This window comes from Bacillus rossius, chromosome 14 (assembly GCF_032445375.1).
Source record: "Bacillus rossius redtenbacheri isolate Brsri chromosome 14, Brsri_v3, whole genome shotgun sequence".
NCBI lineage: Eukaryota > Metazoa > Arthropoda > Insecta > Phasmatodea > Bacillidae > Bacillus > Bacillus rossius.
Genome location: NC_086341.1, coordinates 9,546,597 through 9,568,012, shown reverse-complemented (window position 1 = coordinate 9,568,012; position 21,416 = coordinate 9,546,597). Strand labels below are relative to the sequence as shown.

Genomic DNA, 21,416 nt, shown 5'->3' with positions numbered 1-21,416 from the left:
GTTTTATTGTAATTCTTCACATAATCTTGTTCCTACTAATTAAAAATGATTATTTCAAGATAGGGTCCGTATTCCTGCACATAATGAAAAATTAACTACCAGTAATGTAGGGATTGTAGCGGACTTTGCTTTCAGAAGTTGCGTTTCTCAGCATTCTCTCACTTTTTCCAAACCAATTTCTTTCTTTTATTTATACAGCCGACGGGGCTGGTTCAGTCATGATCGTTGCTGGAATATCCAAATGATAACTCCGGAATTGATGTGATAACGCAACATATCCGTGTAAGGAAAACACTGACGAGCCAGGAGTGGGACAAGTGAAGTGGCCACACTACAAATAAGAGAACGATTTCAATTACCAGCAAAAAATGTGTACACCTTGCACATTGGCAGTACAGTCTAAGCTTGGACAAAGCTCATGTGATGGAAATTTCATTACAATGCTGTTCTCTACCACAGTATGACTCATTAAGTACAATTAATTCTAATTAACATATGAAACAACATACCACGTTATCATTTTGCAGAAATTTTTAAAACACTCCACAAACATTGCACTTCAAATTAAAAAATAAAGTAATAAACCATTGGATAGTGATAATGTTTACTTCAAAAAAAAGTCAGATTCAAATAAAATAGAGGAAATATAAAATCACAGTAATATTTCACAAAGTTGTTCACTTTAAACTACTGACTGAAAAAACTTAATACGGTTATTGTAGGCACTTTTTAACAGCAGCACATTAAACAATTTGAATGAGTAAATACATAAAAAAAAAAAAAAAATTCAAGAAAATCTAACTGAAGTGGTTACACTAACAAGAGGAATGTACAGGCACTTATACTGACTATCCTATACCTATGATGGAGCTAAAAATTACATGCTGTAATTTTTTTTCCTTGCAAAAACATTATCTAGCATATCCACTCAAACAAATTCCGAACTGTCGTAAACTCTGTATAAATGACAAAACAACAAGTTTTTGCACGAATGGTACAGCAGTCACATTTGTTGGCGTTCCTGCTCGACGTTGATGATTGGACAACCCTCAGTCAAAAAGTCTGTTTTATATATTTATTTTATACAGACACACACGCAACTTGAAAAGTGCTAAACGAACCCACAAAATAATCATGGCTGTAATTATCATCTACCTCCAGGAACACTTAAGGAACGGAGAAGGAAGTGGCGTATGCCAAACCTAAATGGAAAAAAAAAAGAAGTAAATTATGTGAACCTTTACTTATCACATGTATGTATGTCCTTGTTGCATGTTCCAGCATTCACCTTCGAACGTGAAAACAATGTACAAAATGTCTTGGTAAATACAAAGTTTTAATTTTGAAATTATAATCAAAATTTTTTTTTCTACTGTATTGTAAATACTATATGCAGTGGCAGACTTGTATCCACCTAAGACTATATGTAGAATTTTGTATGATTATGTTATTGAGAAACAATAAATTACATTTTCAAACATTTCAAATATCTATATATAATATGCAAGTGTAAAATTTCAAATTACATAATTATAGTACGTACACACACTTAGGAAAAAATTCTATTCATAACAATTTTCAGAAATTTAAAGTCCTTAATCTTAATGCTACTTCATACCAGAAACAAAATAAAAATATTATTCATCACTTGCACTTCTACAAAATCAATAATCACTGAATTGTGTTTGTTACTGAATGACCATCAAAATGTGTGATTAAGAAAACAGTTAACAAATGTATACTACATGCCAAAACGTCTGGAAATAACCAACATATTCCTGCACCTAAACTACTATGGAAAAGGCACCACGCATGTGAAACACAAATAACTGTGATGACTTGAACATTTTGCATTTGCTTAGGTTGCCAAAAATTTGCAAAAACCAAGAAATCTCTTCATAATTTGCACTTGGCTGTTTCTTCATTTGGAACACAAACTTATTATTTTCTTTGAAAAAAAAAATTAAAAATAAAACAGGTTATTATTGCATACACAAAATTTATGCCTCTGAACAAAAAGTTTATATACACAGATAGAGTACTGTTCCCAAACAAATCATAAACATCTCTCCACCAGAGGAATGAACATACAAGTAAAAGTTTTGCAAAACATCCCAATTCCTCTAGCAGAACAACAAACTGAAACACACGGACAAAATTCAACACAAACATCGTGAATAGTAAATAAGCCAGATAAAAAAAATAAATAATAACCCACTCAGTCATATCAAACACGATAGTGTCGCCGGAGGAAAACTGCAAATTTAAAAAAAACATTCCGCACAACCGGCGACGAAGCTCAAATGGGCAGGAGACCATGCAGCAGTTCGTAAACCATCTTCCGCCGCAGGAACGGCATGTCTGACTGGTCGAACATGAACTTAGCGTCCCTGCTCAAGAACTCTGCGTACATGCACGAGAATACCCCGCAGTCACACCCATTTGTCTGCTTCGGATTGTCCTGAAAAGAGAACCCATTCTTTACAATCCATTTAGAAAATTTACATGCTCCAGGACACGGATACAACTAATAAATAAAATTTTTGTGTCGTAACAAACATCATATGCATTTCAGCATGTCTGCTGAAATTGAGAAAATTCCTTTAATTTATATACTCTATACTTAATAGTATTTCCAGGAGAATATCTTTTCACTTTCAGAATGAAAAGAAGAAAAAAAAAACAGTCATTATTGATTATCTTGAATTCAAAATTTAATAAACATTTAACGCAACTACAAAATTTAAATTTAAAAAAAAAAGGTACAGATTGCGCTAAAGTATTGATGGACATCAAATTAAGGTTTTAAGTATCAGAAGTCCCAACCTTGGAATATTTTTTTATTTTATTTGAATTTTACTAACTGATCTAAAAAGAATTGCTTCTCTTTAAATTTAAATGCAGTCGATTTCATACCTCATTACACAATGAATGAATGAATGTATGTATGTATGTATGCATGCAATGTTTGCACGGACACATGCTGAGCAAGTGTAAACAAAAACCCTTTAAATTCCTAGAAGAATATTTTAAACCTTGTTGACGTATCCAAGGGCCGGCACACCACTTTTGCGATTTTGGTGCAACTAAATTGATTGTACAGGACAGGAACTAAAGTGTTAGACTAATTTACTGACAAATATGCACTACATATCACAGAAACACAGCTGTATTTTACGTCTAGCTGATCAATAATTTTTAATTTCTGTGCTGTCACCGTTTCCATACCATGATCACCGAACATTTAATACAATGTTCAAAAGATTAGGCATTTGTCTTCAGAGTTAAATTTTGATTGAAAAATTATGTTTAGTTTTACGATTTTAATTGCATTTTGTTGCCTTGTGGTGAATTAACTTCTAATTTCGGGTTTATATAGGATTTATCGCAATTCGCCATATACTAATCTCGTCCCTACCCATGAGTTATTCAGAAAAAATGTGTTTCAGACATTTTCACTTTTCAAAAAATAGTTTAAAACGAAATATGCAAACAGAACTTCTCATCCAACCCCAGCACATTCTTAAATGTATTTCTTACAGACACCACTCTGATATCTTGAGTGGTTTTTATATACAGTGGTTTTTCCTGAAGATTGTTGTAATTAAAATAATTAGTAATTACCTGTCCAAATTCCAGCCTCCATTCGTCAGGGTTGAATGGAACATTCCTTTCTTTGCTTTCAAAGGTAAAGTACCCCAGGAAGAGCTACAAAAAGAGAATATGTCAAGTTTTCTAATATACACTTTCGTCATCCCATAATTGAGGTAAAACAATCAAACTTCAATAATACAAAACCTGAAGGGACCATACTTTGCAATAACAAGGCTCGTATAAACCAAACTATTACAATATTTATGTAATTTCTAAAGCTAATTGGAATCAGGTTAAAACTAGGGATGATACAATACAATTTTTAGGTGGCTACACCTTGGGTTCAAAAAATATATTTTTTTTAATGTATCATGCGAAAAAAAATTTGAGGCAGATGAATAAAGCAAAGGTCTAGAATTAACACAGAAAAAGACATACTGCTGTCATTTTGGAAGATTAAAATTTCCATGCCTTTTCCCCAAACCAACAAAAATGGCATGTATTAATTTAGATAAAAAAAACTTCACATAGTTTCTTTATATTATTCTGGGATATTTTTATTAACAACCCTTGGAACAAAAATTTTTTTGTTGTACATAATAACACTACTTTTGTATTAAACACATTACTTAGCACTATAACTCTCATACAATTTATAGGGACTGTGAAGAACACTTTGTATCAATGAGAGTTTTGTATTAACAGGGTTTTTATTGATGAGGTTTCACTATTTAAGTATCACAAAAATTACTGTTTAAAAAAGAGAGGATTACGAAAATTACCTCCAGACACCTCTTATTCTTTCCTCCCATGCTATCGAGATAAAGCATCCTCTTTGAGCGGAAATCAATCTGCACCATGCACCAGTGTACACCCTCGTGGATCGGTGCCAGAATCATGTCGTACGCAAATAAGTCCACCTGGAACAGAATTTCAAGAAGTGAACATTAGATTAACTGCTGGTCAGTAATTTTTAAAGGTTTTCATCCTGGAACCATGAACGTAACAAGATACCACACTCTCCAATGCACAGGAAAATATTAACCTTCCTGTTCCAGCGTTTCAAGAAAGCGTTTCCTCGCGAGCAGAGATTCGAGTAGAAGAACGTGTTGAACGTGAAGACTTTGGGGTACTTCCCATTCGAAGAACTACTCCTTTCCTTGATGAGTTCCATGTAGCAGTTGATTACCTGCGAAGAAAACAGAATAAAATTTTGGCAAATTAACTACGTAAGGCTACAGCGAGACTATGAAAACATGGCCCCTTCAAGACTATTAATTGTTCGAGCCCTTTAAGAATTACAATAATCTATTGTGTGTTCTCTGCATCTACAAAGACAAGTTTTCGATAAGTAACCACAAAAAAATTTTAGGACCTAAAAATGGTTGGAGGCACATTTTAACATTGAAATTTTTTTTAAGACTTTAACCTGTATCGTGACGTACCTCATCGTTGAGCCAGTTTAAGCCACGCAACGTGTTGATGTCTTTGCGTGTGATGGTGATCTTCGATGCGGAGACCATCTTCTCGTTTTCTGGGTGGGAGACGAGAGCTCTCCTCACCACTTCCTTTAACACAACAGAGAACAGAAACGTGCTTTTTACTAAAAGCTATAAAAAAAAGTATTATTTCTCTTTTAAATAAATTATGGACTAACATGATTTTAAGCATTAAAAAAATGCATTAAGGTCGTAAAATACATAAGGGTGTTGCTATAAAAGTACTTAAAAACAGACCATATTAACATCATAAATAAAAATGATATACAAGATGAAATAATGAAATAATACTTCAAATAGCAATTAGCAGGTGGAAAAATTATTTTTAATTTTTCTTGGATCCAATTAGTATTACTTTAGCTACTTTTAGGAGCTCAACTGTAGTGATTATAATAACAGTACAGTGAATAATTAGAATTATGTTCATGTATGAAGTTGTTAAAAAAAAAGTTTCAAACACAAAGCAACACCATTGAAGCACCCGATAGGAGCGCATCTTAAAGGCTGAATCTCGCACGCCATGTTGGCTACACAATTTTCTCGTCGCTGCTACCAGTAAAAGGACTATTCGTGCAAACCAATCACAATAGCTCTCTCGCTTCGTTGTTCAATCACAAGTTTTGGTCACCAGAAGTCACTCGTAAGTGTCGAGCAAGTGCCTGAAATGTGACAATTTACTTTCGCAAGATAATACGTAGCCAATGTCTGGTAAAAAACAGTTTTGTTACAAAACATCAACTGCGAGAGGGCCTACAGCAATAGATTTTGTCCTGGAATATTGTAGTTAACGCCAAGGAAATTAACGTGGTGCGTGAGAACAGGCCGTAACGGATCCAGCCACCCCCCGAAGCAAACAGCCCTCGCGAGTCGGACGTCACCGCGCGCGGGAAGGTTCGCACCTCCATCTGCGGGGTGAGGGTCGGCAGGGCGCGGGACTCCTCCTCAATCTTGAAGATCTCGAACGCCGACCTCAGGTCCCACTGCTTCTTCTCCACCTCCTGCACCATCTTCTCGTTGTGCTTGTGCAGGCGCTGGGCCAGCTCCCGCGTCTTCTCCGCCTTCGTCATCTCCTCCCTGAAGCTCCTTCTCCGCTTCTCCTCCCTTCGGGACAAGCAACGAGCCGGAGCTCCGACAGTTCATGCGGGGGGTAACAAACATGAAACTACCGTATTTACTAGAATAATCGTCGCCATCGCTCAATCGTCGCACCTATTGTTTGAGGTAGTGAATTTGGTATTTAAGATTCTCCCCCATAATCGTCGCACCCTAACTGCCAAACTTCTTGTAACCAAAAGTTGTTTTGTTTATTTTGCGCATATTGTAAATAAATATTACGTATAGGTACCATGTATTAACTAACTTCTTTAATTTAGCATTTTCAAGCGATTTACTAAAAAATTTTACTCAAAAAAATATTTTTCCTCACATATTGGTCGCACCTCACTTTTTTCCCATAAAATTTGGTAAAATTGCTGCGACGATTATGTGAGTAAATACGGAACTGCCATAATGATACAGCTACAAAACTACCGATACCTATTGCGTTTAAAAATTTTCTGGTGTCCCTACCTTAACCTACAAACAGACAACTGCATCTTTTTTTCTATGCAATCTAGTACACTATCATCCTTTAAAATAATTTCACTTAACATTTTTTTATTTATTTTGCAACTCATACTTCAGTGGAACCCTTTCAACAACACTTTGCTTTATGCAATTAACTTGGTGTTTGATAGAATATCGTACTACTAATTTATTTCGGTGAAATTAACATTTGGAAATTGTGTGGTTTTAATCTGATAAATGCATGAACAATTTTTTCGCTACGTAACTTTAATACTGCTATAGAGTAGTCAGAATGTAGAATGTAAAAATTGAAATGTTTCAAGTTTAAAAATCTAATTTCACAATAATAGATCCTAATTTATAAAATCACAAATGTAATTTTGGGAAAAATAGATGCTAATTTTTCCAACCACTTCTATATTGGCCAGCGACCTCATGTATGAAACATGTGTCGCTGGGCAGCATAGCACTCAAAAGATTATCGTAAAGCATAACGTCCAAAATAAATAAAACACAGCTATTGTGTAGACAATTTCCTTCAAATATTAATACTTTTGAGACTTTTTTTTTACTGTCTCCGAAAATTGATTATCACGAAAAAGTTGTGGAATTACCATTTTACTATAATTTTTTTTTTTTAAACATAACATATTAAAATAAGAGTTTAGAGTATAAAAAAAATCTAGCTGTTGACTTCTGGATGCACTCAACTCAACCTTTACAAGGATTATACTTCGAAGTAAAATAAGTATTAAGTTTGACAAGAATTTGGTTACCCTTATAAATAATATTTTTCTGCACCTATATCTTTTAATTTACATTGGGAATAAAAAATTCAATAAAATTCTTATGTTACTTCAAAAATGTGTTAGCAAAGCTGCATTCATAATAACTGTAATACACTACATTCCTGCTTATGGTGTGCCTATAAAATAAAGTTGCAACTTACAGATTCGTAATCCAATTAGTTGTGTGTTGAGCACTCAGCATTATCATTTCTGCACTTCCAGAGCTGGGAAAATCAGCTAAAAAAAAGACACACGAATATCAAAATTACATTACAACAATTTTGTGCACATTATATAAGTAGATACATCTGCAAATAAAAAAAAAAAAATAACCTTAAGGCATTGGGATGCAAATATTTTCTGTGCATATTGCTATGCTTTTCAAACTTAAGTTTTCATGTGTACTCTTAAGTATATCTTTAGGTTTGTTCCAACATTTGCCTACCCATTAGTTGAAGATTAGTCACTCGTAATTAGTACATACAGAGCATACACACCAATATCATGAGCACCAAATAATATATATATATATTTTTAATTTTTATCAATAACTTAATAGACTATCATTTACCGAATCAAGAGATTCAGACAGTGGTAAATAGTGTTCCAGGGTTTCTACAAAATTACAGAATCAGAAATGAGCAACTTTTTCGTATATTTTTGCAGCTGTACAAAAAATAACACAAACATAGCAAATACACACCATTTGAATTATATTGCCAAAATTATATCTTTTTAAATTATTATTAATCAACATTTAAAACATTTTTTTATTTAATTATGATTGAGATGTTTCAATCAAAAGCAGCAGCACATTTTCTGTGATTTAAATCCAAAGCCAAATATATTTTCCTGACCTTCTGATGAGCTTATTTAAAATAAATATGCTAGCTTTGTATTAAATATTAGAAGAAAAGCTTATCACGATGCTTTACCGTCGGATAAGCTGAACTCATTCAGGTCTGGTTCCGCTCTCTTGACTTGCAGACTTGAGTCAGTTCCGGAAGCGGGCTCCAGCAGAGAGCTGCACCAACAAACACAAACTCATTCACGGAGGAAAACCAGCGGTACATGTGACTGTCTACAGTCAGACCATAAGGGACCATAATTTTGTCATTTTGCAGTATCGAGCCTTTAACTAGCCAAACTATTGCAACATTTAATCACGATTTTTTTTATACAAATTCTAAATTAAATAAATATAAAGCTGAAACTTGCACACAATTTAATACAACATCAAATTTACTTTTTAGGGTTACGGAAAAAAAATACAATTGTAGGATGGCTACACGCGTGGCTCCAAAAAAAAATAATTTGTTTTTACTGCATTACACTTAGAATTTAACATGGATAAAAGTTAACAAGGATAAAAATTACATACAAAAAGAAATAATCCCATCATTTTGGAAGAATAAATTTTTTCCCCTAATTACAATGAGCCAAAGTAATGGCATCAGTATTATTTTAGTTGAAACCTCACATTGTTTGTTTAAATTATTCTGGGATATTTGTATTAACCATTTTTTACTACCCTTGGAACAAAAACACCTTTTCATTACATAATCGCCTTTTTTTGTCTTAAATTACTTAGCACTTGAAGTAATGCACGATTTAATTTTTTTTTTTCCTGCAAGTATAAAGCTGTTGCTCCACACAACTTATTCAGTTCTATAAAATACTTTCGTATTCCAGATAACTAGGCGATAATGTATATTTTTTTTTTACAAATGGAAGAAGAGTATCCTGGTGTCCAACTAGAAATGCTGATAAAGTTACCTGTCAGAAAAGTGAATTTTGTTTATGGATTGTCTACTATATCTGTGCCCAAAGTCAATCATCTGTAGGGACACCTGTAGTATTTCGTGATTTCATTTCGTGTCAAGGTATTTCACAAAAAACTGTAGCTTTTCCTAAGAGTCGTGGCAAATTGTGAGGGTGCAAGCAGTACGGTGACCACATTCTCATTGGCCCCGTCAAGAGCGGGACGACACCTCTCACCGACCTCAGCCAATAACCACAGTAGGAAAGCTACAGCATTTTGTGAAATACCTTAGACACGAAGTGTATTCGCAAAATACAGGTGTCCCTAATCATCTGTAATCAAGTTTTGAGTTGAAAAAAGGGCGGTGGACTTACTCGTTCCTGTACCCGGAGTTCTGGAAAGCGGAACTCTCGTGAAGCAGGGCCTTGTACCTCCGATGTTGGTCGAGGTCCTCCGCCTGCCAAAACACGATCGACAAAGTATTTTCACACTTCAGTGTACCTTCCTCGTCCGCCACGGGCCAAAACAAGGTGAGGACAAGAAGTTAGCGAGCGAAGCCTACCTGATCCAGGGTGGACGTACGTCTGCCGGCCTTCGTCCTCAAGCCGAGCCTGCCGATTCGCCTGAGATCCAGACGAGACTTGCTTCCGTAGGTCACATCTGAACACACGGCGAATTCCACAATCACAATCAAACATGTGTCACCAGAAAGAACAAACAGCATTGTCCACACATAACTGTAATAAAATTTCAATGACTTTTTTTCATTACTAATTGAACTATATTACAACTATCTGAAAGAAATAAAGAAAATCCAACCCCCCACAAATCTCAGAACTGGCCTATCTCTCTCTCTCTCTCTCTCTCTCTCTCTCTAATTTATTTCTTTTTAGTTTAAAAGAACGTTTCACACCCCATTTCATACTGTAAGACTATGAACTAAAACACAATTCTAAAAAAAAAATGCTTTTACAGTCTGGGTGGGGGCAGAATGGAGCGCATTTCCTTCTCAAATAAACGTCAATGGGGAATTTCAACAACTTTTCCAGGACTTCAAATGAATTTCTTGATTTTCCCTGGCCAATTCTAGCTTCCCTGACCTTTCCCAGAGTTGTCCCTGATTTTCCAGAATGTGGAAACTCCACACATTCATGCAGCTCAACTATTCATGATTTTCATGACAAATCCATAATTAAGATTTAATTTTTGTAAACGGGTAAAGGGCAGGGGAGGAGAGAAGATATTTTTTAGACATTGGCTGACAAAAATTTTTAGTTGCTAAAAATTATACTTTACAAATTACCTGACAAATAAAAATACAATAAATGCATCCAAAAACTAACTACAACAGCAAAAAGTAACGTTATTAACTTGATTTTGTGTAAACAAACTAGAAAATTCTATATTTTGCTTTTATGACGATAACATAAAAATTTTTTTTTTCCCTCAGCAAACTAAAATTGCACTTCCATAAAACCCTGTTTAGAAGTATCTCAAGGTACTTAGAAATTTAAATAATAAACTGGAAAAGCTTATTAAGAAAGTAAAATTATATATATTTACAAGCCAAATGCTACATTGTGTAAACTTATTAACAGGTCTTTACAAATTGCGGGTGCCAGTTCAGTATGACGCCTACCCTTTCCTTGCTGGTAACTAACTCCTGCCAAGATACAAGGAATTTGTTGTTACGAAAACTTGCTGTAGAGAAAAGACCGGGCCCAAGAAACCCGGGACAGTACTGAAAGTAGCGTATGTGTATTAATTCGTGAGCTTGTAGATAAATAAATTACAAAGTAACACATCGGTCCTCAGCCTTCTACATGCAGGATCCAATCAGCGGAAATGTAAGTCCCAAACGCTTGGCAACATCGCAGTACTTACAACTAGACGACACTGAAACCTGAAAACAGAACGAGCGTGGCGGGCATGGAATTGCAAATGGCGCTGTGCTGCTGTTTACTTGTTCGCTGCGCGAGGTGCGACAATTGATCTAACTAACAAGAAGAATGTTAGGACGAGCTCCCAGATTTTGCGTCAGGCTCCTAAGCTGTCAGGGATTCTGTAGAGGCAGGCCTATTGGAGGAGGAAATTTTGTTAACTGGGCATGTTCTTGTGGGAGTTCCACTTTACAGAACCAGACAGCAGTTGATAAATAAAGAACAGTTCAGTGCAACCTTAAATCCTGCTTTTTTTTTCCCCCTTACTTAATAAATATATGAACTTGCTTGACGTATCATGTCTATGGGTATGTATAAAAGAAAAAAAATGTAATATTTGTAATTCAGATTATCTGAAAAAAAATTTTTTTTATCAATGTATTGTTTTACTTCAAAGTTATATGTATGTAAAACCAAATATGTACGTGTATTTAAAACTGTGTACACATATAAAACTGTATGTATATATGTATGACTGTAAATACGTAAATGACATGTCCCATAGCCTTATGGTCAAAATAAGGCTCAAAGGAATACAAATAAATAAACGACCACTCACTTCGCTGGCGTGCCGCTCTACTCTCCAACGACTCGTACACTCGCAGCACCTGTACGTCGTCATCGTTCTCAGGGTCACTCTCGGGCAAGGTGACCACCGGACACTCCTGGCCGGCGTTCAAGAGCCTCCTCCCCGCACTCGCGTTCACCTCGTCGGCCTTCCAACCAAAACACAAACAAGTAGCTTCGACAGTATCCACAAATATTCATAAGCAAGGACCAAAAAAAATATATATATATATATAGTAAACATCACAAACTACATACTGATGGCTTAGAATGAAAACCTTGTATCTCATAAAACGCACATTTTTACAGCAGAGACAAAAAACCGTTTCTCCCCCCCCCCCCCCCCCAATTAATGGTTGTACAATTCTTTTATGTGATTTCCAGATAGAAAGCAGTAGGATGCACATTTTATTTCTTTCAGCCAAACATTCTGTGAGATACGAGGTTTTCCAGCCAAAAACATAAAAAAAAAGGTGTTTTCGTCCAAAAATTGAGATACGAGGTTTTCATTCTAAGCCATCAATATATACAAACTAAATTCAAAGGGGGTAGTAGCCTAAATTATTTTGCTACAGTAAATATTGGATAATATTAAATAAATTCACTATAACCATACATAATTGTTTATGATCTATTTCATAAATTTAACTGTTTTTAGACAGTTGAAATGCTAATTTTTGTGTCAACCCTAACATGAACTAAGAACATGAAATCATGTTGTACACTGTTTCAAATTAATTGTTTATTTGCAGCCTTTGCCTTGCAATTACTTAGTTTTTTTTTTTAATCACTCATTAGTCAATAAAAAAATTTGGATTTCCCAAAACAATGAAAAATTCAGATTCGTAGGATTGTGGATTGTGATTTAGGATTTATATAAAAAAAATTAATTAATAGACAACAAGGGCTCTTTGTTTCCTTGCCTTCCTCACAAACAATTTTGGTTCTGGCCTGAGTGGAGGTATGCATCATAAGAAATCAAAGTAATTAAATAAAATTAAAAAAAAAAAAACCCTGCCAATTACGTTTATAGCACACGCACTCACCATTTCTGAACCGGCAGAATTCCAGTTGTTGGATGTTAGAGGTGTTCCTAAAAAAAAACCAAAACTTCACATAATAAAAAATAAAAAACATATTTTAATTATTAATAGGCCCACAGAGTGGATGAACTGAGAGAATTCTGTAAAAATTCACTACTCAGTGACTTTTAAGTACTTACTCCGAGATCTGCTAGGCTGCGAGGTGACCGGTGTCTCGAACTTTGCCAACTTTACCGGCATCCCATTTTTGCAGTCATCCAATCTGAACACAAGCACAATTTAAAAATTAAAAAAAAAATGCCACGTTTTTTTAATTTTAAAAAGGCACATAAAACATATCAATGATGTTACTATTACAAATAAGAAACAAAGAGTTGCAATTTTCTTTATAAACGGAGTGAAAAATCAATCACACCTAACATCAATTTGGCAATGCTTTTTTTTTTTTAATTTTTTATTTTATTATGATCCATCTGTTTATGACATTCCTTTCAGAGTCAGGGTTCTAAATGGTCGTAACTGCAAATTAATGACTCACACTAACGTGAAACTAGCAGTGAGTACCGAAGTGGTTCAAAGACAAGGATATTATACTGGAGGTGCTGTCCACTTGAACCTGTGTGAATTACCTTGTGAAGTGAACCCCTACCAGTCCAACTAACATTTTACTACATTATTTTGAACACTAAAAGCTCATAGTATTTTTAACACCAACTTTAATTTACCAAGAAGATATGGATGAACCCTACATATTATAAGCTGTTTATAAATTTTGTAATGCCAACAGATTAGCTTTGACAAATTAATTACTAGACAGCTAGAATAATTTTTTTCCTGTACTTTAGTTATTTACGTTAAAGAATTTTTGATAATTTTTTTGATAGGGGTGCAAATTATTATGTTTATACATAAAACTTGAATCCCAATATTTTTTCTAATAAATTCTTAAAATGCCAAGCTACAATTATATTTCATTACCAGACAAAATTATTATTATTATTTACATTCGAATGTTCATAGGATATGATTACTGAATGTTGAATGTTGTAAACTAGACGTTCACATATTGTGAGCAATTGTAAATCGTTGGGAAGACAAGTTATTTAATGTTTATTCATATGTAATTGCATTGGTACCGATTGATTCCACTGATGTGTGCTTTAGAGGTTATACTTTTGCAAGTGTTGCTAATTACTGCAAAAAAAACTATTTGTTGTGTCAGGTGAGATTAATTAATAAAATGTAATTGCTATGTAATGAATGCATTATTAATGTAGCTGATCCAACCTAACCAACATCATTTTAAAAGTAATTTAAATGTAGCTAACCTAAACTAACCAACTGTTCAAATTTTTCATATTTAAAATGTAGATAACTTGATCAAATAACTTAAATTATAAACAACAGTGTTTAGTAGTAATAATATGAACGAACTTTGCAGCTGTGTTAAATAATTTGGCTTCATACTTAATACTTGTAGTACCTACTATTAAGACAAATTTTAGTAGAAACTATGAAATATTCAAAATAATACATTTTTTAAAATTCTTTATCAGCTTCTCTAATGTTTAAGATATATATTATGAGCTACATACAAACAACATTTAATGAAAGTAATGTAGGAAATCATTTTTCTCATAACAAACCACATGCAAGTTTGTTTCCAATTTAAGGAGTGTTGTAGTTGGTTACAACATAATAATCTGTAACGTTTTTAGTTATAATATAGTACACTTTCATTCAACAAATCGTTATTTACTGCTGCGAATTTCCTCTTACATGTCAGCTGTTTTGTTTACACGTCTGTTTACAGCCACTACATCACGTCATAGACTTTCCCACAAAAATTAGGCCTATGCACTGTGAAAAAAAAAAATCTTTAATTAAACACGTTACACATCGCATTACCTTCGTTTTAATTGTAAATTTTGACGTGAAGAATCTTCCACGCCTCTGGAAAATAATTTCATGAAAAAGTTTTTGATTGAAGACAACATTTTCTTAAAACTAGTAAAACCTAAACACGCAAACCATGGCAACATTGTTTACACTACACAAATTATATTTGTTATTTATGGTAACCCATTGCACGCGATTTCTAACTACAAAATGAAGACCGCCACAACCATATCTTTCAAAATAGACGGCACAACTTTCATTCACGCTTTCAGTAATGTTGTTAAGACACACGGTGAGCGGCACTATTTACCGACTCCAACATAACGACACAAACTTGAACTCGGTCAACAAGAGTACGCAATAAAGCTCAACCTACAATAATTGTATTAAATATCGCCCTTTCGTTATTTTTCGCATGAAAAATAACAAGTATTTACACAGAACAATTCTATTCATTTCTTAATTTAACACCAAAAGCGTCGAGAAGAAGAATCAAAGTTACGGGAAGCCTATGATGTACATTCTATATTGCACAGACCCGAATACTCACGTTGGCAAGCCTTCTTTTCACAGACGAGAGAGCCAAACGCCCGATCGTGCATCTTCGGTTTTTTTTGTTCATTGTAAACAAATATACATGATAACTAATTGTCAATTAGGTTAGGTTAGCTACATTATAAATACTTTAAAACATTGTGGACGGTTGATTTGGTTAGGATAGCTACATTAAAGATACTGTGAATTCATGTAAACGGTTTCCTAGCCCTGGATAGCTACACATTATAAAGTTTTTTGCTAAGCAACCATAAAATGATTTTACAGTATTTTTAATGTAGCTATACTTACCTAATAAAACCAACCATCCACAATGTTTTAAAGAATTTATAATGTAGCTAACCTATCCTAATCGACCGCAAAATTTAATGCCACACAGGTTTATACAACGTGATAGAACCGGGAGAGGGGGGGGGGGGGGGGGTTTGAAGCGAGCATGAAATTCGGGTTCGGCTGTCTCGTCTGTGAAAAAAAGGCTTGCCAGCGTGGCGGCTGACAGGCAGCATGCTTCAGAAAGTGGTTTTCATGTGAAACAGATCTGGTGGGAAGCGGTGGATGAGGAGAAAGCAGATAAGAAACAATATTAATCGATTTCGAGATGGCACTAGAGGCTATTTGTGAAGGTATAATTGTTGGTGAAGGATAACAGGGTGGTCAGTTGGGTAGGAGACTTCCTTAGGGTTGGGGGATGGGTGCAGGAAAATACACATTCCTCATTGGTCAGGCTGGATTAAGGCCCGTCTACAATAGCAATGTCCTAAACTGTGTCCGAAGGACACTCGTCGCTGATTGGTCCACGTGACCCTCTGACGTCATGCGTCAAGCGGGCGAAGGTCCGAAGACATTCGTCAATTTGAACTTTTATGTCCCAACCTGTGTACTTCAGACACAGAAAAAGAACAGAACACTCACGATATTTGAATTTACGGTTCCCATTTGAAAACGTGGTGTTTGTTTTTGTTATTGAAGGAAATGGAAGGTGTTGTAAGTCACTTATAACTTTCATAAGTTCAATCTCAAACTACAAAGCATCAAAACAATCAAACACATTTACTGCGCTCTGGTGACAACTTCAGAAATCAATACATTCGGACATCGGACATCGCAATTGTGGACAGGGCAGTTTTCGGCGAGACAATGTGACGTCACTCACATTCGGATAAGGACACGGACCACGCACAGGTTCGGACTATCGTAGACGGGCTCTTATGGGGCACTGATCTGGGATCCCTACTTAGTGACTGAGGTAAGTGAGCCGGAGAAGGTGCAGCGCAGAGCTGACGTAGGTGATGGGTATGTGAAGAAGGGGAAAGACAAGAGGGAGATTGGCATAACCCGCCTGAAATGATTGAGGAGGGGTGGAAAGTTTGGTCAGGCTGTTTTATGGTGATAAAGTGAGAAGGGGATAGGGACAGCTGGGAACTACAATGCACAGAAGTTGGTGTGTATACATAGATGACAGAGAGATCACGGTTTAAAAACTCATTAGTTGTGTATTGTATAGAAATAGAAAATATTGCTATACATTCAAGCTTATTTTTACAAAACAATGGATTTTTCTTATAGACCAATCAAAAATATACCAAAAAGAAGTCCGGTTCCAAAAGACTGAATGAAGGTTCCAAAATACTTATTCAAAAATATTTTGGATGCAGTAACTTTAAAACAGTAATCACTATCTAACATCTGAGGTAAGAACCTTGAGAAGTTAAGTAGTGTATTTTGACTCTGCAAAACTTCAGCTGGGTTTAACATCAAACTTTTTTTATATATAAAAAAAAAGAGTAAAAGATTAATTTTCACAAACTATACCATCCAAAAGTATTTGCAAAATTATTGAATTTATCACGGTATTTAAACTTAAAGTTATATTATGTTGACTTTAATGGCAAACACAAAAAAAACTGGCAACCTTTAGAAGTCAACAAGAATCAAAAATTATACTCGGCTAGAAAACTCAGTCATCAAGCAATAACAGTGAAAATCTTAATTGTTAACAGGACCACTGAAAGAAACTGAAGTTAGTGCAAAACAACAAAACAAACTAAGTGAAGCAAAACATTTTCCTGTAAGGAAAGCAAATCGAACGTTAGTTAATGGGCAGTTCCAAGCTTTGCGCACATTTATCATTTTTGGATATTATGAATAAAATAACATTGAGCACTCTTACAACTAAAATACACCTTACATACCTTGCGGAACACTTTTACAATACCTAAGAGTCTTATTTAACTTTTAATTAGAATACTTTGACAACTTTGATCGCGTATACGATGCATTACGCTCTCACTTGGAAGCCATGATTCCAATATAATTCCGACTGCAGGTGCTTGCGCATGTATAGTTGCTGGCCTGGTCTGTGGCCGGGCGACAACAGTACAGCCTATCAACGTACGTGCAGACGTAAATACATTTGATCCTTTACACCCAATAGCCGCAATTGAAATTGCCATAGCTGATGTTTGTACATCAGCTGATAGCGTAGACGGACCAGCACGTGCATCTCTTCCCCTCCTCGAAAAGCTAACTGTATGCCACGGTACATTCGTTGATTAACGAGTGGCATCATGCCCGACTTTTTTTTTTTTGCCCGTGGCGATTTCGTGCTAACTGAAATTTACAAACGTGCCATTCAAGACTGGGGGCAGTAAAATTAACATCACACTAAATGGATTCATGCAATTTGAAGATGTGCTAAGTGAGGGATTGGTGTATTTTTGATTGTCCACAGTGAACTTTAGTTTCCAAGGTGTTTAAACTGAAAAAAATTAGGAATGGGTTGGATCCAAATTTTTGCAAATATGAATCACAAGGAGTAGCTCGAATCTAAATCTATGTCTCTGGGGTAAAATAAAAAAAAATCAGCCATAAATAAAAAAAAAATGTTAACTATTCTGTTGATAAATTCAAACATTTAGATGATCGTGATGATAAGTTTCCCAAATCAATTACATATTGTAATTTTATTTACAGAACTACATTTTAAAAGTTAAAAATCTTGGATAACTAACAGGATAGCTATATATAAAAAAAGACAATAGACATAGTAAACTTCAGAGTGTTCAGCATTAAAATTTTGAATTTGGATTTAGATTTTGAGATTAGATGTTTCACTTGTTTCTACACTTCATTTACTATTTTTCTTAGAATCTTTTTCCTTGGATATCAAATCTTTTAAATAGGTACTTAATATTTGATTGTATTTTATGATTTTCTGGGCAACCTCTACATAAAATAAATCATCTTAAAAATATTAAGTATTCACACTGATATCTTCAAAACATTTAATTAATAAAAATACATATTCCAAAAGTTGTAAAAACTGTTTAAAATAAATATGCTTCATGTTGTTCATGCATAATAGAGCCTAACTGTAATTAAAATTAAAACTCAAAGTAAGAAAGCTCATCTTCTTTAGGATTTGCTGAAGATTAAGTTCATTCATCTGTAAAGTTACAACTTTGTACAAATGCTTAATAGTTAATTCCAATGGAAATATAATAAAATCCTCAGATTACATATAGACAAAATTATGCTGGACAAAAAAGTATGTAAAACTATATAGGATAATACAATTTGTTTCAAGTTAGTCCTACATTATTGCATCACTCACTACAGAATTTATCTACATACCCTTCATGTACAACATCCGGTCTATCCGGGCACAAGTGGAGTACAGAACTTCAGAAAAAACGTGATTTGAAAACTACTCAAGATGAGTGGGGTCTGTTTACAAAGAGCATTTAAGAAATAGCTGTGGGCCGATAAGTACCTAGTTTGTTTTCCGGTTGAAGTTTTTAAACTGTAATTTTAGAAGAGTTAAAATGGCTAAAAGGAGTGTTTTCAGAGTAATTTTTGGGTGCAAAACAACCATTACAAATTCTTGAAAGCACTTAAGGGACTTGCATTACACCTTTATCTTTATTTCTCCGCTATATATTGTTACGGTCACAGCTCAAGTTTCATAGTATGTAGTTCTTTGCATGACGAGAAGACTGCGTGCCAATTCAAAGCCTAGCGCTTAGAGGTGCTACAGTGCTAGAAATACCAGCGAGCGACACGCTTATCATCCCGACTCACTAACACAGATACACCCCTGATGAAACTCAGTATTTTACAACAATGACAACAAACATTTTACACTTTGATTCTGCGATCAACTTCTGAGATACAGAAAACTAAAGGTGTAATTAAATGAAATGTAGCTTACACTTGCAATGTAGTGGTAGGCAGCTGCTTCAGCGACAGCGTCAATTTAATGGTTGGGATAGAAGGAACAGCATCCTTCTTGAGACTTCTGCAGTATCTAGGTCTCGAATTTTTCAGCTTGACCTCAGTCACAAAACAGTCTGGATCAAAATGATTCGAACACACGACTGACTTTGTGGTCGGCTGGGAAAGCGTCAACTGGAGAGACAAGGTCCATTTGTTCCGCAAATCCTTGTCCTTGGGGAACCTAAAAACAAGTTCAATAATAACAAACTCATTGTAAACTCTCCAACTAGTTACTGTTCAACTGATCAAATAAAAATTGTAAAATTTTCTCTTGAAACCCTTAACTGAAAAAAGTGGTTCAGGTAACAATCTTTTCTTTTGACTGATTTGGCTAGAGCAATGAACGAACTAGGAGTCCCAGATATAACAGCCCACAAATAACTTGGTTACTTGTAGCAGATTTAAGCACTACATCTTGAGGGAAGGGACTGTAAAAAATAATTTGACAGATGCAATTTGTCTACCAATTCCATCACTCCTTGATGGAAGGTGAAATGCAGGTAACAATATATTTTGTTACTGTGATATACACATCAGGAAGTTAAAAAATAATTAAATAAAATAATTTTGTTTTAAAGAGGCTTTCGTTTAGAATTACAATGCACCTAATTCTGAAGGGGAGTCTTTTTTACACATGCATGATAAAAAATTCCAATTTTTTTTTTAACTTCCTGACATTTTACAATTATTCTCTCAGAGTGTATTGTGATACTTCAAGTAGTGCATTGGTAGTATATTGGTTTAACGAGTGATCAGGCTGGGGTGAAAACGCTACAGGGGAGAAGGCAGGTAGAAAAGCTGTGGAATGGGATTGAGGAGAAAGTATTGGAAGTGAGAGGTGCAAAGGACCTACAAAGAGAACTAAAAGAAACAGGAGAGTGAAGCGGAAGGGGAAGAACACCTTAACACCGGGCAAAAGCATAATTGCAGGTATATTTTTGAATCTAACAGTCTTCAGGCATCACCTTAGGCTAGGTACATTAAAAATAGCGTAAACTTGTGACAACAGGTGGTTAGGTTAGGTACACTAGATTAATAATAATATAAATAATGAGGATGGTTGGTGAGGTAAAATATAGCTACATTTTGAATAGTAAAATTCCTAACCAACATTCAAACGATTTTACATTATTTTTAATGTAGCCAACCTAACCCAACCGACAATTCTCATATAACGGTACCTATTATTGAAACTCAAAAGAATAATTTTAAAACATGTGAAAAAGTGTGGGGGAAAATTTTTTTTAAATACTCTTCCCTTCAGAATAACCAGTTTAACTAACTTCTTGCCAATATCAATCATTGGAGACGACGAAAGTTGATATTCTACGGGAGCATTAACAGAATAAATGTGTTGGGCGTAGGGTTACCCTCAGAAAACCCATTATCTCACAACGAACATAAAGTTTGCCCTTTTAAAAAACTCCGGGTTCGACACCACCGGAAATCGAATTCGGGTCACCTTTAGGGGGGGGGGGGGTGATACAAACACTTAGGCTAATCAGTGGTTACAATAGACGAAAAAACTTGAATTCAATTACCAGATTAACCAAAATCAGTAGCATCTAGCACCCAAAACGACCAACTGCTTTAAAAATCAACGTAAGATGAAGAAATTTACCTGTGAAATGATACGTCCCTGTATTTGCCCGGCAAAAACTTGTTTCTTGGGCAGCCGTAGGCGATACAAAAATCTTCCGCCTTCTGATACGGATACAATTTCATCGTAACACTTGCCTTTTTCACGTGCAAGTCTTTAAAAACAGCCTAATCACTAATCCTTTAGTGTTACAGTAGTAAACACTTCCACCCATCAAAAATGTTTATAGTTATTAAAAAAACTAATCCATAGAACAGTATAGGGTGAAGTCCCGGCAAACAATATTGGAGTGTGGAGTCACATTCCTAAATCATAATGAGTCCCGAAG

General features: G+C 34.9%; 1 protein-coding gene across 2 annotated transcripts; it reads right to left on the bottom strand.

Moving 5' to 3' along the window:
- Positions 1–1,982: 1,982 nt before the first annotated feature.
- On the bottom strand, positions 1,983–21,346 carry LOC134539118 (sentrin-specific protease 1-like). Of its 2 annotated transcripts, XM_063380855.1 has the most exons (15): positions 21,110–21,346; positions 19,424–19,669; positions 12,939–13,021; positions 12,763–12,809; positions 11,709–11,865; positions 9,772–9,869; positions 9,584–9,666; positions 8,383–8,471; positions 7,609–7,684; positions 5,993–6,194; positions 5,040–5,162; positions 4,640–4,783; positions 4,377–4,514; positions 3,625–3,708; positions 1,983–2,461 (listed from the first exon to the last, which is right to left on the bottom strand). In XM_063380855.1, exons 1-15 carry the CDS (start codon positions 21,211–21,213, stop codon positions 2,300–2,302), a joined length of 1,836 nt encoding a protein of 611 aa, XP_063236925.1. In that variant the 5' UTR covers positions 21,214–21,346; the 3' UTR covers positions 1,983–2,299. The 2 variants fall into 2 exon arrangements, with proteins under 2 accessions (XP_063236925.1, XP_063236926.1); XM_063380856.1 differs by lacking the exons at positions 19,424–19,669; positions 21,110–21,346 and adding an exon at positions 14,668–15,199.
- Between the last annotated feature and the right edge of the window lie 70 nt (positions 21,347–21,416).

Coding starts and splice junctions, on each gene's coding strand:
- LOC134539118 (XM_063380855.1), bottom strand. CDS start 21,213: ATGAAATTGTATCCGTATCAGAAGGCGGAAGATTTTTGTATCGCCTAC. Junction 13,022..19,423: donor CCTACCACTACATTGCAAGT/GTAAGCTACATT, acceptor GCTTGTGTTCAG/ATTGGATGACTGCAAAAATG. Junction 6,195..7,608: donor ACTAATTGGATTACGAATCT/GTAAGTTGCAAC, acceptor CTTGTCCCGAAG/GGAGGAGAAGCGGAGAAGGA.